Source organism: Macaca nemestrina, chromosome 2 (assembly GCF_043159975.1).
Source record: "Macaca nemestrina isolate mMacNem1 chromosome 2, mMacNem.hap1, whole genome shotgun sequence".
In the NCBI taxonomy this organism is placed as follows: Eukaryota; Metazoa; Chordata; class Mammalia; order Primates; family Cercopithecidae; genus Macaca; species Macaca nemestrina.
In genome coordinates, this window is record NC_092126.1 from 153,586,124 (window position 1) to 153,603,559 (window position 17,436).

Here is a 17,436-nt window from a genome sequence, read left to right on the forward strand (position 1 = left end):
GATCAAATGTTCTGTATTTGTCCATTAGTTCTAGTTGGTTTATAATGTTCTTCAAGTTTTCTATTTCCTTTTTTATCTTTTGTCTAGTTATCCTATCCATTATCAAAAGTGGGATGTTAAAGTATCTAACTGTCACTATAAAATTGCCTATTTCTTCCTTCAATTCTGTCAAGTTTCGCTTCATGTATTTAGGGATTCTATTGTTCCATGTGTATATGTTTGCAATTGTTATATTTCTAGATAGAGTAACTGTCCTCTCAATATATAATGCCCTCATTTGTCTCCCATAATAATTTTTTACTTAACGTCTATTTTTGTCTGATATTAGTATAACCAAACTCCTGGGTTTTTTTTCCTTTAGGTTATTATTTGCTTGGAATGTTTGTTTTCAATCTTTCATTTTCAACTTAGCTGTATGTTTGTTTGTTTAGAGATGGGGTATCACTATGTTGCCAAGGCTGGCCTCAAACTCCTGGGCTCAAGAGAGCCTCCCACCTCAGCCTCCCAAGTAGCTGGAACTGCAGACACATGCTACTGCATGCAACTTTAGTTGTATGTTTGAATCTAAAATGCATCTCGTGTAGGGAGCATGTAGTTGGATTACAGTTGTATTGCCATTCCACTGATCTGAGTTTTGTTTAAGACTTTAATCCATTTATGTTTAAAGTAATTACTGACTAGGAAGGACTTCTGCCATCTTGCTGTTAGTTTTCTAGAAATCTTTCTGTTTTTCAATTCCTCCATCATTGCCTTTTTTACGTTTAGTTGATTTTTTTGCTGTATGGTTTTTAATTCCTTCTCATTTATTTTTCTATATATTTTAGTTATTTTCTTGGTGGTTACCCTGATGATTTTAAGTAACATCTTAAATGTGTAACAATCTAGTTTGAATTAATACCAACTTAGCTTTAGTAACATACAAAGTTCTCTGCTCCTGTACAGCTTCATTCCCACCTCTCCACTTTATGTTGACATTGTTATAAATAACATCTTTATGCATTGTGTGCCCATTAACACATATGTACAATTGTTGTTTTATGTATTTGTCTTTTAAATAATACAGAAAAAACATAAAAGTTACAAACTGAAAAATATGACAATACTTCTTTTATGTTTACCTATGTAGTTACCTTTATCAGTGTTCGTTATTTCTTCATATAGCTTCAAGTTACCATCTAGTATCTTTGCATTTCAACCTGGACTCAATGGCATGTTTTGTGGTGCAGGCCTACCGGCAACAAACTGTTTATCTGGGAATGTCTTACTTTCTCCTTCATTTTTGAAGGATAGCTTTGCTGTATATAGAATTCTAGGCTGAAGCTGGGTGTGGTGGCTCATGCCTGTAATTCCAGCACTTTGGGAGGCCTAGGCAGGCAGATCTCTTGAGTCCAGGAGTTTGAAACCAGCCTGAGCAACATGGTGAAAACCTGTCTCTACAAAAAACCTGTCTCTACAAAACAGCCAGGAGTAGTATCACATGCCTGTCATCCTAGCTACTCAGGAAGCTGAGATGGGAGAATCATTGTGCCCTGGAGGTTGAGGCTGCAGCGAGCTATGATCATCCTACTGCATTCTAGTCCAGATAACAGAATGAGACCCTGTCTCAAAAAAAAAAAAAAAAAAAAAAAAATTATAGGCTGACAAGGGTTTTATTTTCTTGTTTTTCTTTCAGCACTTTAAATATGTCCTCCCACTGCCTTCTAGCAGCCATAATTTCTCATGAGTAATTGGCTATTAATCTTATTGAGGATTCCTTGAACTTGATGAGTTGCTTCTCCCATTGTTTTCAAGATTTTTGTCTTTTGATAATTTTATGATAATGTGTGTCAATGTAGATCTCTTTGAATTTGTCCCACTTTGAATTTATTAAGCTTTTTAGATATGTAGATTTATGTCTTTCATCAAATCTGGAGAGTTTTAGGCAATTATTTCTTCAAATATTCTTTCTGCTTCTTTCCTGTCCTTCTGGGATTCCCATTATGTATCTTGGGTATGTTTGATGCTGTCCCACAGGTATCTTAGGCTCTGTTAATTGTTCTTCATTCTTTTTTCTTTCTGCTCCTCAAACTAAATAATCTTAATTATCCTATCTTCAAGTTTGCTGACACTTTCTTCTGCCTGCTTAGATCTATCATTGAATTTTTATTTTAGTTATTTTACTTTTTAACTCTAGAATTTCTGATTGATTACTTTTCGTAGTTTCTGTCTCTGTATTGATATTTTCTATTTGGTGAGATATTGTTCTCCTGGTTTCCTTTAGTTGTTTTTCCATGGTTTCCTTTAGCTCTTTAAATATAGTCAAGTGGTTGAAGATGGCTGAATAGAAACAGCTCTGGTCTGTAGCTCTCAGCGAGATCAACATAGAAGATAGGTGATTTCTGCATCTCCAACTGAGGTACCTGGTTCACCTCACTGGGACTGGTTGGACAGTGGGTGCAGCCTACAGAGGGCAAGCTGAAGCAGGGCAGGGTGTTGCCTCACCCAGGAAGCACAAGGGGTCCAGGGATTTTCCCTTTCCTAGCCAAGGGAAGCCGTGAGTGACAGGTAAGAGAAGGAAATAAAGGATGTTCAATTAGGAAAAGATGAAGTCAAATTGTCTCTGCAGATGACGTGATTGTATATTTAGAAAACCCCATCATCTCGGCCCAAAATCTCCTTAAGCTGATAAGCAACTTCAGCAAAGTCCCAGGATACAAAATCAATGTGGGAAAATCACAAGCATTCCTATACACCAAGAACAGACAAACAGAGAGCCAAATCATGAGTGAACTCCCATTCACAATTACTACAAAGAGAATAAAATACCTAGGAATCCAACTTACAAGAGATATGAAGGACCTCTTCAAGGAGAACTACAAACCACTTCTCAACGAAATAAAAGAGGGCACAAACAAAAGGAAGAACATTCCATGCTCATGGATAAGAAGAATCAATATTGTGAAAATGGCCATACTAACCAAGATAATTTATAAATTAAATGCTATCCCCATCAAGCTACCATGACTTTCTTCACAGAATTGGAAAAAACTACTTTAAATTTCATATGGAACCCAAAAAAAGCCCGCATAGCCAAGACAATCCTAAGCAAAAAGAACAAAGCTGGAGGCATCACACTACCTGACTTCAAGCTGCACTACAAGGCTACAGTAACCAAAACAGCATGGTACTGGTACCAAAACAGATATATAGACCAATGGAACAGGACAGAGGTCTCAGAAATAACACCACATATCTGCAACCATCTGATCTTTGACAAACCTGACAAATACAAGTAATGGGGAAAGGATTCCCTATTTAGTAAATGATGCTGGGAAAACTGGCTAGCCACATGTCAAAAGCTGAAACTGGATCTTTTCTTTGCACCTTATACAAAAATTAACTCAAGATGGATTAAAAACTTAAATGTAAGACCTGAAACCGTAAAAACCCTAGAAGAAAACCTAGGCAATACCATTCAGGACATAGGCATGGGCAAAGACTTCATGACTAAAACATCAAAAGCAATGGCAACAAAAGCCAAAATAGACAAATGAGATCTAATTAAACTAAAGAACTTCTGCACAGCAAAAGAAACTATCATCAGAGTGAACAGGCAACCTACAGAAAAGTTATGCAATCTATCCATCTGACAAAGAGCTAATATCCGGAATCTACAAAGAACTTAAACAAATTTACAAGAAAAAAACAAACAACCCCATCAAAAAGTGGGCAAAGGATATCAACAGACACTTCTCAAAAGAAGACATTTATGTAGCCAACAGACATATGAAAAAATGTTCATCATCACTGGTCGTCAGAGAAATGCAAATCAAAATGACAGTGAGATACCATCTCACGCCAGTTAGAATGGTGATCATTAAAAAGTCAGGAAACAACAGGTGCTGGAGAGGATGTGGAGAAATAGGAACACTTTTACACTATTGGTGGGACTGTAAATTAGTTCAACCATTGTGGAAGACAGTGTGGCAATTCCTCAAGGATCTAGGATTAGAAATACTTTTGACCCAGCAATCTGATTACTGGGTATATACCCAAAGGATTATAAATCATGCTACTATAAAGACACATGTACACATGTGTTTATTGCTGCACTACTCACAATAGCAAAGGCTTGGAACCAACCCAAATGTCCGTCAATAATAGACTGGATAAAGAAAATGTGGCACACATACACCATGGAATACTATGCAGCCATAAAAAAGGATGAGTTCATGTCCTTTGCAGGGACCTGGATGAAGCTGGAAACCATCATTCTCAGCAAAATATCACAAGCACAGAAAACCAAACACTACATGTCCTCACTCGTAAGTGGGAGTTGAACAATGAGAGCACATGGACATGGGGAGGGGAACATTACATACCAGGGCCTATTGGGGGATCAGGGGCTGGGGAAGGAATAGCGTTAGGAGAAATACCTAATGTAAATGATGAGTTAATGGGTGCAGCACACCAACATGGCACATGTATACCTATGTAACAAACCTGCACATTGTGCACATGTACCCTAGAACTTAAAGTATAATAATAAAAAATATATATATAGTTAAGCTATTGATTTAAAGTCTTTGTCTAGTAAGTCCAATCTCTGGGTTTCCTTGGGGACAGTTTCTAGTACATTTTTTTCCTTTGAGTGGTCTATGCTTTTTTGTTTCTTTGCACACCTCAGGTTTTTTTTTTGGTTGTTGTTGAAAACTGAACATTTTAAATATTAGAATTTGGTAACCCTGGAAATCAAATTTCCCCTTTTCCTTATGATTTGTTGTTGCTCCTTGTTGTAGTTTGTAGCTGTTTGTTGTTTAGTTACTTTTCCAAACTATCTTTATAAAGACATTTGTAATGTGTAGTCTCCATTCAGTTAGGTAAGGGATCAGCTAGTGATTTGATAGAGATTATCTGGAGCCAAAACAAAAACAAAACTCGTCCAGTCTTTGCAGATTGGCTGTGTATTGAGGCATTCATTCAGTGCTTTTAGTCAGGCTCTTCACATCAAGACTAATCTGCATTAGCCTTCACCTTCTACTTTCAAAAAGTCCAGTGGTCAGCCAGAGATGAAAGCTTAGTGTGTTCTCAGGCCTTTTCAAAACATGGTTCCAAACCTGGTACCTATATTCCCTGGTATGCATGTGAGCCTTTCAAAGCCTTATTCTCCCATATACCTCCTTCCCCAACCTCTTTCTTCCCAGACATTTTAGCCTACCTATCTGTGCCTCATCTGTTACCCCTTGCACCAGGAGGCCATGTCTGGTATCTTTCTCTTTAAATGCACCTGACAGATGCTTCCCAGGAGGGGCTGCTCCAGCCCTGAGAAAGTTGCAAGGCAGATAAAACAAAGTCAAGCTCTGAGCTGATCCCTCAGGGAACCTCCAGACAGGCCAGCCCACAGAACTACAATTGCTTGAGAACAAGGTTCATATTGTCCCCTCCAGTACTAGCAAGGTGCACCAGGAACAGGGGCTGTCATTCCGTGGATGCTACTGAGCAGGGCTATGAAGGATGGTAGGGGAGTAAGCTAAAAATGCTACAATGCTGTCTTACCAAAATTTAGCAGCATCTTTCTTATTTAAGCATTCCTCTGGTGGTTGCACGTTTTTTCATTAGATTCCAGAACTCTGGATAAAGTTGTTTCTGACAGTGTTTGCCAGCTTCATTGTTGATCTAGTCAACGGATGTGGTTTCTGAGTTCCAAAATTAGAGTAACAACCATTTTTAGTGGCTTCACTCCCCTCTTTTTATGAGTTTATTTTTAAATTTTTATTTTTATTTATTTTAGAGACAGGGTCTTGCTCTGTCTGCCAGGCTGGAGTGCAGTGGTGTGATCATGGCTCACTGTAACTTCGAACTCCTGGGCTCCAGCATTCCTCCCACCTCAGCCTCCCGAGAAGCTGGGACCACAGGCATGTGCCACGATGGCTGGCTAATTTTTTAATTTTTAGTAGAGATGATGTCTTGCTATGTTGCCCAGCCTTGTCTGGAACTCCTGGCCTCAAGTGATCCTCCTGCCTCAGCCTCCCAAAGTGCCGAGATTACAGGTGTGAACCTCCGCACCCAGCCCTCCCTCCTTTCTAATTTTTAAAACCTATATTCTTTTCCGTGAATTATTTATTCACTACCTTTGTCCATATTTTATTGAGTTATTAACTTTTTCTAATTGATTTGTAGTATTTTACGTAGTGGAGACATTGACCACTATTCTATGTTAGGAGTTTCAAATATGTTTCTCAGTTTGTCATTTGTCTTTCATCTTTGATTATGATAGTTTTGGGTTTTTTTGTTTGTGTATTTTTTTGTCACAGAGGGATTTTGGAGGCTTTTTTCTTTCATGTAGTTGACTTTATTAGTCTTTTTCTATTATGACTTCTGGATTTTTTAGTCATAATTATAAAAAGCCTTCCCTGTTCTAAAATTATAGAATAATTTCCCCATATTTTCTAGTAGAAATGTTATGGCTTAATTGCCCCACATTTAAACCTTTGATTATTTTGAACTTATCCCTAGATAAGTTATAATTAATAGATCCAGCCTCCCCCACCCCCTGCTCTGCTCCAGATATGCAGGTTCTTGAATAAGACATATTCTTAACAAGTTTGTTCAGCAAGTACTTATCACTATTAATAGCCCCTGAGAAATAATGCTCATCTTGCATTGCTCTTGTTTCAGGATGTCCTGGTTTCTAATCCTAGCCCTTGCCACTTAATTATCATATGAACTTGGGCACCCATTCACCTGGTGGGAACCTTCTGTTTTCTGATCTGTAAATGGCAATAAGAGTTTCTGTCCTGCCTATTGCACAGAGTTGTTATAAAGTTAACCAAGACAATGTCTATTCCAAGATTGTGATGCTGTAAAATGCTAAACATGCTACTGACTTTCGTCATGTTTAGCATTTTACAGCATCAGCATCCACAGTCTTGGAATAGACGTTGATAAAGGTAGAATCACAGCAACACTTTCTATTTGGATGGTGCTTATTCCCATGTAAATACCACAACCCTCACAACAACCCAGTACAGTGTTTGGCACATAGTAGGGGCCCAACGAATATTGGTTTGAATATTTATTGAATCTTTACTATTTTTCAAATGCTACTGTTTTATTCCACTGAACAAAACACACCAAATTCATGAACTCATGGAACTTGCATTCTAGTAGGACAGAGAAGTGCAATAATAAAATTTAAAAGTAAAAGATATGTTAGATAGCAAGCAATGCTAAGAAGAAAAATAAAACAGGGACGGGAAAGAGTCTTGGGAGAAAAGGAATGAAATAGGGCACTCAGAAAATCTCATTAAGAAGGTAACATTTGGATAGAGCCTTGAGAGAGTGACATAGATGGCTCTATGGAGGAACAGCAAAGGCCACTGTCCTCCAAGACCAAAGGACAAGTAGAGGCCAGTGTAGCCGAAGTGCAGTGAGCAAAGGCGGGAATCCTAGAGAGTAAGAGATGTAAGGAGGACAAAATGCAGGGGACAGATTCTTGCAGCCTTGAAGCACATGGCAGGGACTTCGGCTTTTGTTCTGTAAAAGGTAGAAAGCCACCGGAGGGTTTTGAAGAGAGTAGTGACATGACGTGAGCTAGGTTTTAACAGGATCCCTCAGTCAGAGAACAGACTGAAGACAGGCCGGGGAAGAAAACACAGGACCCATTAGGAGGCATTAGCAGGCAGCCAGGCAAGAATGAAGGAGGCTTGGACCACATCCATGGGGCTGGAGGGCAGGAAAAGTGGTCAGATTGTGGGTCTGTCTTGAGTGTAGAGAGGACAGGCTTGCTGACAGATTAGATGAGATGTGTTGGGTGTGAGAGAAAGGAGTTAAGGATGACACTAAAGCATTCTTTGACCAAATGGATGGGTGAAGGAGTAACTTGTTATTCTCATTTTGCACCGTAGAAAGAGGCCCAGAGAGGTTAGGGGACCTGTCCAAGGTGGTGCAGCACATTGGCAGCAGGGCCCAGACTAAAATCTGCCTGCAGCAGGCCCTTTGACCGTCAGGAGCCAGGGGGCTCTGGGAACCACAGACCTCCACCACCTGCTGAGGGCCCCTGTGCACTGTGCTCCTCCTTGCAGAGGGAAGGCCCGCGAGGGACGCAGCCCCACCAGGTGGGCGGCCTCGCCCTCAGACTGCCCACTGGTGCTGCGGAAGCTCATGCTTAAGGAAGACGCCCGTGCTGGCTGCAGGTGCCTGGTGAAGGCGCCCCTGGTCTCTGACGTGGAGCTGGAGCGCTTCCTGCTGGCGCCCCGAGACCCCAGCCAGGTGCTGGTATTTGGAATCATCTCAAGCCAGAACTACACCAGCACTGGGCAGCTCCAGTGGCTGCTGAACACGCTCTACAGCCACCAGCAGCGGGGCCGCGGCTCCCCATGCATCCAGGTTGGTCCCAGCCCAGTGAGGAGGTCCTGGAGGCCAGGGGTAGGGGTAGTGGGGCAGTCCGAGAAGACCCCCACAGTGCTAGGACTGGCTGAGCACCTGCCTGAGGGGCCATCTCCTTCAGCTCCTTTTTCCTTGGGGCCTTTGTGTGTACTCTCCTGTCTGCAGTGTCCTCCCTCCCACTGCTTCTCTCCTTCCCACTCATCCTCTAGCTCCAAGGTGAATGTCACCACGTAAGGGCCAGGCCCTCTTCTGACCCTTGAGACAAAATCAGGGCACTGTCCTTTCCTTCCAGTTTGTGACTGTTTGTTGGTGTGAATATTTAGAGCACGGGCCGTGCTCACCACTGAATCCTCAGGGCTCTGAAAATATTTGTAGACTATCGCAAGTACCCACTGTGTGCTGGGCATGGGCCGGGCCCTGGGAACCCAGCATGACTCAGATGCAGACTGGGCCCTAGAGGAGCTCCCAGTGTGGCAGCAACTCCAGCACCACCAGTGAGGCCGTGAGAGGACAGCTCTGGGCACGCAGGAGCCTGGGAACATGTGCCTGCTGCCTCCTGGGGGTCCGGAGGGCTGTCCAGGTTGAGTGGGGTTTTGGCAGGTGATTAATGTTCCTGGAAGAGGCGGTGGCCTGTGCGAAGGGGGACAGGAGAGAAGTACGGCTCAAGGTCCCAGCTGATTGTGGTTGAGGTCTAAAGGGAGTCTTCGGGCCCATGGAACGCACTCCAGCCTACTCATTGCTGCAGTAGAATCGTTCCCACCTATCAGGCCTATGTAACCCTCCAAGCGTGCAGTCATTCCCAGCAGCATTGGCACAGTTTGAAGGCTGGCCCCAACCCCAGACCAACTGGAGCAAAGGATGGCACATGAGCACATGAGCTGGGTGTCCACGTGGTGACTTCCTTCAAGCCCTCTTTGCCCTCCTGTCTCCTAGAATCTGCTGTGTTTGCCCATTTCCCATTTGCTGCTGCAGAGTTCTGGGTTTTCATGTACACAGGGGTGGGAGTTCTGCGTGGACACCCTCCTCCCAGGAGCGGCCCCTCCCTGACTCTGGCATGCCCACCCTCGGGTCTGTGCTCCAGACCTTCTGAGCAGACACCAGTAGCCCTTTGACCATCTCAGTCCAAGAGTATAGACTCAGCCACAAGCCTTTTCACTTGTCCCATACAGCAAAGCCATGTTTGTTTTCCAGAGCCAACCTCCAATTTAGTTGAATCCAGTGAGCATGTATTGAGTTCCTTCTGTGTGTCTGTCCATGTAGAGACAGATAAAATCCTGCCCATGGGGGAGCTTAGAACTGACTTTCGCTTATCATGGGGCTAGTTGTTGTTTGCTAATAGTTGTCCCTAAGCAATTGGAGTGCTCAGGTGGCCGACCCCAGCCATGGGCAGCGTGAGTGAGGACAGGGCGTGGCCTGAGGCAGTTCATAAAGGAGTGAGCAGCAGGCCTAGAGGACAGACTTGGAAGCAGGTGTCAGATTAGGGTGTCTTTGGTGAATGCAGAAATGTTCCCTGCTTTCTCTTTCCCTGACAGCTAGAACATTGGGTGTGGTTCTGAGTTTCATATTGGAGAGTGAAAGGATAGCTGGAGGCACCTGGAAATAAAGGCAGATAAAACGGGAAGACAGCACATTGGCTGTATTAATAGATCTGAGGCATCCAGAAAGGAGAGGCGAGAGGCCAGCTTTCCTCTGAATTGCCCAGACCCTACCTTGAGGTATGGGTTCAGCTCAGGTCCTCTCCCTGGATATAGTGACTGGGAGGGTCCTGAGGGGCTTGCCAGCAGTGGGTAGGGAGTGGAGAAATTCTTTATGCTGTGTAAAGTAGACTCAAAAGCCTGGAAATGGGTCCACCCAAGAACACAGTTCCCATCTTCAAACCTCTGCAGTGCTACCCCCAGGGCAAGGGAGCAGTCACATTCTGTGGACCCCAGAGGGCCAGGCTAGTGGGCGTCACATGTGGGGCAGCCACCTCAGAAATGGCCTTCTCCCCTAGTGGGCTCTAATCAGATCCAGGGACATCCTCAAGGGACAGTCATGGGAGGTGTGCATGCAGGCCCAAGGGCTCCTGGAGCAGGAGGAGTTGGAGAGAGGGAGTTGTACAGGGCTCCAGGACTCAGGGGGAACCTGGCCTAGCCAGGAATATGGCAATTCAGGTACATCTTCTTGGCATGGGGGTGACCACTTCTCATATTTCTCTCCTGGCAGTGCCGGTATGACTCCTACCGCCTGCTGCAGTATGACCTGGACAGCCCCCTGCAGGAGGACCCTCCCCTGATGGTGAAGAAGAACTCTGTGGTGCAGGGGATGATTCTGGTGAGCCAGCAGGGACTTGCCATCCACTGCCTGCCACCCAGCTGCAGCCACCTCTGCTCCTGTAGAATCACAAATGTGGGAGGAGGAGAGAGGAGAAGAAGGGAGGGGCTGTGGCATTATCTCCCCACCCTGGCTGAGGCCCAGAGAGCAGGAAGACTGACCAAGAGTCACCCAGCACACAGAGCTGGGGCTGGAGCCCAGGACCCCATGTGTCCCCCATCCCAGGAGACTGAAGGGACAGGTGACATTCAACCTAACAAATCAAATTCCCTTCATCTGTTTGTTTTTAAATGACTTTATCCTAAAAACGTTCACTGTAAATACTTACACATGCTCATTATGGAAAGCTTAGAAAATACAATTTAGAAAATAATGACATCATCAGATCACCCAGAGAGTCTCATTTGCTCATCCCACAGATATGTACCTGGCACCTGCAAGGACCACCGCATGCTAACATTTTGGTGTCTGACCTTTGCAGTCCTTTTCTGCATATATTCTTTGCAATTCTTCTTTTTAAATTAAAATACCATGAGCATTTCCCCATGTCCTTATATAGTTTGTAACACCTGAGTTTTAACCACTGTGTAAGAGTCTGTCATTTTTTTTTTTTTTTTTTTTTTTTTTTTTTTTTTGAGACAAAGGCTCACACTCTCACCCAGGCTGGAGTGCAGTGGCGCAATCTTGGCTCACTGCAATCTCCGCCCCCTGGGTTCAAGTGATTATCCTGCCTCAGCTTCCCAAGTAGCTGGGACTACAGGTGCCCGCCATCACGCCCAGCTAATTTTTGTATTTTTAGTAGAGATGGGGTTTCACCATATTGGCCAGGCTGGTCTCGAACCCCTGACCTTGTGATCCGCCTGCCTTGGCCTCCCAAAGTGAAAAGTCTGTCATTTTATCTATTTGTGCTGCTTTTATTGACATTTAAGTTATTTGTATTTTTTTTTTTTTTTTTTTGCCATAACAAATAACGCTGTCATGAATATTTTTGCACAGAAATATTTGGATAGGTGTCTACCTGTTGGGGACTGACCTGTGGGGGTGGGAGCCCTGCCCTCAAGGGGCTCCCATTCCATGGGGTGAGCTGAAAGGTACATACACAGCAGGGGAACAGCTTTCTGGCCGCAGGGTTCTGTGGGGCTGTATGTGAAGTGCATGTGAGCTGGGTGGCCAAGCAGGCAGAAGGGAAGGAGAGCTGCCATCCCCAAGTTGCCCAGGGAGGTATGGCTGAGCTAAAACCCTGCCCAGGCCCCCAAGTCGTAGGGCAACCTCACCATCCCAGGCTGGACAGGGGCTGGACTCAGCCTACCTCCCTCGGCAACTCATGGAGGGCAGCACTCCTTCCCCAGCCGCCCAAGGCCTGCCTCACGGTGCAAGCTCTCAGAGGCCTGTGGCACTGTCCTAGTGAAATTCCAAACTCGCGTGTCTTATCAGTGGACACTGCTGTGCTGATGTGCTGAGGATCTCTCCTCGTTTCCTTCCTGTCAACAGATGTTTGCTGGGGAAAGCTCCTTTTTGGGGGCCGTGTTTTGAATGGATATGGCCTCAGCAAGCAGAATCTGCTGAAACAGATCTTCCGGTCTCAACAGGATTGCAAGATGGGCTACTTCCTGCCGGACGACTACAAATTCAAGTAAAACAGGAAACACGCAGGTTGAGGGATGGGCCTGGGGAGGGATGGAGGGCAGAAAGGAGACTTGGGCTGTGAAAGGGGAACTGAGGGGAGCAGGCAGGGCGGAAGGGATGGAGTGGGGAGGGGGGCTGGAGGTGGGAGGCCTCCACCTGTGGCACACATGGCAAAAACTGCAGCAGGAGGACTTCACAGGTGGGCAGGGGAGGGATGGGAGCGGGTGCAGAGTGGGAGGGGGTGTGTGAGCAAGGCCATGTTGTGGGTTTCTTTGGGACACAAGTTTGGGAAAAGGGCCCTCTTGGAGATCTTGGGGACATGGGAATGCTTGCATAGTGCCTGTTTCTGTTGGAATAATCTAGACAGGTTTGGTGGGCAGGAGGTCTGGCTACACCCCCCTCTCTGTCCCACCACACCCTACCACCACCTCATGTGCAAGCTGGGCCCCGCTTCTGCCTTGGTTTTTCGTTTGTTTTGAGAGAGGGTCTCAATTCTGTCGCCCAGGCTGGAGTACAGTGACACGATCATAGCTCACTGCATTCTTGAATGACTGGGCTCAAATGATCCTCCTGCCTCAGCCTCCCCACACAGACAAAGGCCATCCGTGAAGTGATCCCAGGCCCCTATAGCAGGAAGTGCTGGCTTAAATCTGCCTCTGGGCTTCTGAGCTTGGGCTTTTCAACAAGGTGATGCCAACTTGTTGAGCACCTTCTGGGCCCAGCTCTCATGAGATGATCTTCTTGAGCCGAGAGACCTAGCTTTGAGTGGCTCAAGAAGAATACAGCCTAGTCCAGGAAGGAGCCTGCGCTGCATGAAGCGCCTGAAGACTGCATTAGGGGAGCATGAGCAGATCTGAGACCGCCTGGGCAGCACGGTGTAGTGAGACACTTGCAGGATGAGGTTGGAGCCCCTGCTGCACTCTACTGGCTGGGTGACTGTGGGGAATCAGTTTACCTCCCTAATCCTCTGTTTCCTCATCTTCAAAATGAGGAAATAATGCCCACCTTGAGAGGCTGTGAGGATCTCATGAAAGTGTGTTTGTTAAAGAGCTTTGTGAACTGTGAAGCAAATGATGAGGCATGTGGAAAGTTATTTATACGCAGACCTGGGGTATGCAGCCCTAAGTCCTGTGACCGCACCCCCACAGCACTGAGTCTGGGCACCCCTCAACTCCCACACAGGACCCTCAGTTTTCTAGGAGTCCTTAATGCCCATCTTACTGCAGTAAGCTGAGTCTGGGTCTTGTCCAAGTTGGGGAACCCACTTCTGGAGGAACTAAGGAGGTCATGCCAAGTGACCCCTGCAACTCAGAGCACTCAGCAGGGAAGGCAGGCCCAGGAGGAGCCTGTGGAGGGTAAGGAGGGGCAGATGCTGAAAGGTGCAGACAGAAAAGTCACTGAGACCCCACTGCCTGAGACTCCAAGAGGGAGAGGGCTTGGTGGTCCTTGAAGACCAGTCACCAACAATCCCAGGGAGAAAGACAGACGCACCAAGGTCAGGACAGGACAGGACAGGACAGGGGGATGCTGTTGGGAAGGGCCCAGGCTGAAGATGAGCTGAGGCTACAGGAAGATGCCAAAGAGGACCAGCAAGGGCATTTTCAGAAACATTCAGAAGAAGGCTAGCCTGGTATGGTGCACGGGGAGTGAATGTCTTAGCCTGTTGAACATTTATTTCCCACTGTCTGGAGGCTGGTAAGTCTAAGACCAAGGCACCAATGGATTAGGTGTCTGGCGAGGGCTGCTTCCTGGTTCATAGATGGTGCCTTCTTGCTGTGTCCTTGCATGGCAGAAAGGACGAGGGTCTCTCTGGGGCCTCTTGTATAAGGACACTAATCCCATTCATGAGGGTCCCACCCTCATAACCGCCTTACCTCCCAAAGGCCCTGCCTGCCAACACCATCACCTTGGGGATAAGGATTTCAGCATATCAATTTGGGGGAACATAGACTTTCAGACGATCACAGTGGGGGATGCCAGAAAGTAGTTACAAAGAGACATAGCTTTTATTTGGCTCTAGATGTCTTCAAAAGGAAGATGCTCTTTAGTAGGAAATGATAGCTTAAGGAATCTGGCCACTTTTTATAGCTGTGTGACCTGTGCAAAACACTCACCCTCTCTGTGCGCCAGCTTCTTTGTCTGTAGAGTGAGACTCACTGTATTGGGTTATGGGGATTAAAGGAGTCAGCACATGGAAAGTGCTGGCACACAGCTCACATTTACTGAGATTACTACCTACCCTTGTTAGTGATATTATTATCATTAAAATGAGCTCTGGTCTCCTAATTTGTTATATCTGAGGATTCTGAAAGAATTTAATGGTATGCTTACAACGGTCTTCAACAATTGTTCAGGAATGGTGAGGAAAGAATCAGAAAACTAGACACACACACATACACACAAACCAGATACACACATATACAAATTATACGCATACATACAAACTATAAACACCCATGTAAACTAGACACACATGTACACACACACATTAGATTCCAGCACATACTAGATGCACAAACACACACAAACCAGACACAGAAGTATACACAAACTAGACATAAATACACTTGCATACACTATACACACATACACAAACCAGACACACACAAACTAGATAGAAACATACACGCATACGTACAAACTAGAAACATGCACACAAGATGGTCTACGTTCTTGGAAATGGAAAGAGGCAGATTCGTGAAACTATTAACCAGTAGGACTCCTCCTAATCCTAGAATAGCCAAGTGGGTTGATGGTTTAAGAGCACTTAGGTGAAAAAAGGAAATGGAATCTTTAATTGAAAGCATTGCCATAGCAGTCATTCCTATAATCTGGATGCCAGAAGCTTGGACCAAGGTGTGGGCAGGGCCACGCTCTCCCAGAAGCCGCTAGGCGGCTCCGTCCCAGGCCTTGCTCCCCGCTCCTGGTAGCTCCTTGGCCTGTGGCCACAGAACTGTGATCCTCACATGGCATTCTCCCAAATTTCCCCTTTGTAAAGGAACATCAGTCATGTTGGATTGGACCCGCCCTCCTCCAGTATGGCCTCATCTTAACTAATGATGTCTGCAACAACCCTATTTCCAAATAAGGCCACATTCTGGGGTCTCGGGGTTTAGGATTTCTACATATGTATTTGGGGGGCATGTGTTCAGCCCATAATGTTACACATGATGACACATTTCCTTTGCCCCCTGTCATCTCTCCTGTGGTCACTTATGGAGCCCTCCCACCCCACCGCAGGCATTTGCCATGGTCAGTGTTGGGGTGTGGGTATAGCAGCCTGTGGGTTAGGGCCAATCCAGCCCAAAACAGAAGCCAGGGAAGCCAACCTCCAGCGTGTCACTGGGTCCCTGAAGAGGTCAGATTCTCCCTTCGCCGCCCTCAGGAGGAGGAGCACGTGTGTCCTTGTCTGTCTAGGCTCCCAGAACACTGACGGGACAGCGTGCAGCACGCCCTGGGCCCTGAGCACTGCCCCCCAACCCTGCCTCCCCTGCAGTGTTCCCAGCTCTGTCCTGAGCCTGGAGGATTCTGAATCAGCCAAGAAAGCCGAGTCAGAAGATATCCAAGGAAGCAGCTCCTCATTGGCCCTGGAAGACTATGTGGAGAAGGAGTTACCTCTGGAGGCTGAGAAGTAGGTGACCACACCCGCTGCCAGTATGGGCATGGCTCACAGCAGGCCACCTCGGGGCTATTTGGCCTTGGGCAAGTTACTTCCCCCCAGGCCTGGGTCATGTCCAACCATCCCTGACATCTAGCCTGTGTAATCAACACAATACTGGGCGGGCATGCAGGCTGCCCCGGAGCTGCTCGCAGTGGTCTGGGTGGTAGAGATAGAGGCTTTTTGAGGACTTTGCAGCAAATCCCCACAGCCCAGACCCATTAGTCTGAGAAGGGTGGAGACGGCCCTGCTGTCTCTTTGCAAGAAACTTGCTGCACCTGTTGAAAGCCCCTGACTTCTGGTGCTGGTAACCATGAAATGAATCACGCATTCAGCATGGCGTGGAGATCACATATTTCTCATGAAGATAGAAAAGCAAAATTAGGAGCATGTAGAAAGGTCACAGGTGCCACCGGGACCCTCTGGTTGGAGCAGCACCCAGACAGCCTCACCTGTGCAAGGGAGAGGGCTTTGCCCCTCCTGGCCCTATCAGGCCTGGGCTCTGGGCACTGTGGCACTGTGAAGAGCAGCCCTTCCCCCGCCCAGCCCTCAGCAGTTGCTTTCTCTATTTTGATCTTTAGGGCAAGAGAGCCTGAAGTGGAGCTACATCCTCTCAGGAGGAACAGCAAGGTAACCAGCGGGAAGAAGCAGGCCTCCAAGAAGTAGTGCCATCCTGGCGGCAGCCAAGTGAGCCAGGCCCCGGACCGGGGTGCTGGGGCTTCCTGCCAGCCCAGCCCTGCCTCCCCGGTCTCCCACCCTGTCCTCCAAGCCTCTGTAATAAACCAGCGGACCTCCAGCATCGGGGTGAGGCTCTGGGGAAGGACAGACCCAGCTCAGTCTGTCTGCTGTGAGGCCCCCAACAGACTTGTTCCAGGTCAAGTCGTTGGAAACTCGGTTTCCCCAATACAGAGCTTCCTCTGTGGCCAGTTAAGTCAGCTGAGGCCCTCCCATGCTCAAGGAAAGAAATGTTTCCCTCCAAGGGGTAGCTCCAGGATAGGTGACCCAGTAACGCCCGGGATGCTCAGATGGGACTGAACTGGGTCTCCTACGCTTCCTGGGTGGGGGAGGCTCAGTCTATAGCCTAGGTGGAAAACACAGCAAGAACAGAACAGTGAAGAGGCAGAGAGAAAGGTCAAAGACAGGGAAGAAGAGACAAAGGGAGAAATGAGAGGAGGAGCAAGGAGACAGAGGAAGACACAAGTGAGCGGGCAAGGGAGAGGGTAAGAAAGAAGATGGAGCAGGGAGAAGGAGAGAGGAAGAGTAGGACGAATAAACAAGGAGGGAGGAGGAAGGGGAGGGGAACAAGTAAGGAGCGGAGGGGAGGGAGAGGGGAACAAGTAAGAAGGGAGGGGGCAGGAAGAAGCAAGTGTGGAGTGAGGAGGGAGTGAAGAGGGTGACGGGGAAGAAATCACTGAGGGGGGATCTGAGGAAGATGGGAATGGTGCAGGCTGGGAGACTGAATGACAGAGTGC

The 17,436-nt window shown here is 46.6% G+C and overlaps 1 protein-coding gene across 1 annotated transcript in view; it reads left to right on the top strand.

Annotated features, from left to right (window-relative positions):
- Nucleotides 1-16,787, top strand: part of C2H3orf20 (chromosome 2 C3orf20 homolog) — a 95,724-nt gene extending 78,937 nt beyond the window's left edge. The window contains 6 exon segments of the mRNA XM_011734471.3: nucleotides 8,064-8,367; nucleotides 10,573-10,680; nucleotides 12,172-12,178; nucleotides 12,181-12,313; nucleotides 15,803-15,937; nucleotides 16,546-16,787. Of these exon segments, the coding sequence (XP_011732773.2) occupies nucleotides 8,064-8,367; nucleotides 10,573-10,680; nucleotides 12,172-12,178; nucleotides 12,181-12,313; nucleotides 15,803-15,937; nucleotides 16,546-16,630 (772 nt within the window). The 3' untranslated portion in view covers nucleotides 16,631-16,787.
- Nucleotides 16,788-17,436: the final 649 nt, after the last annotated feature.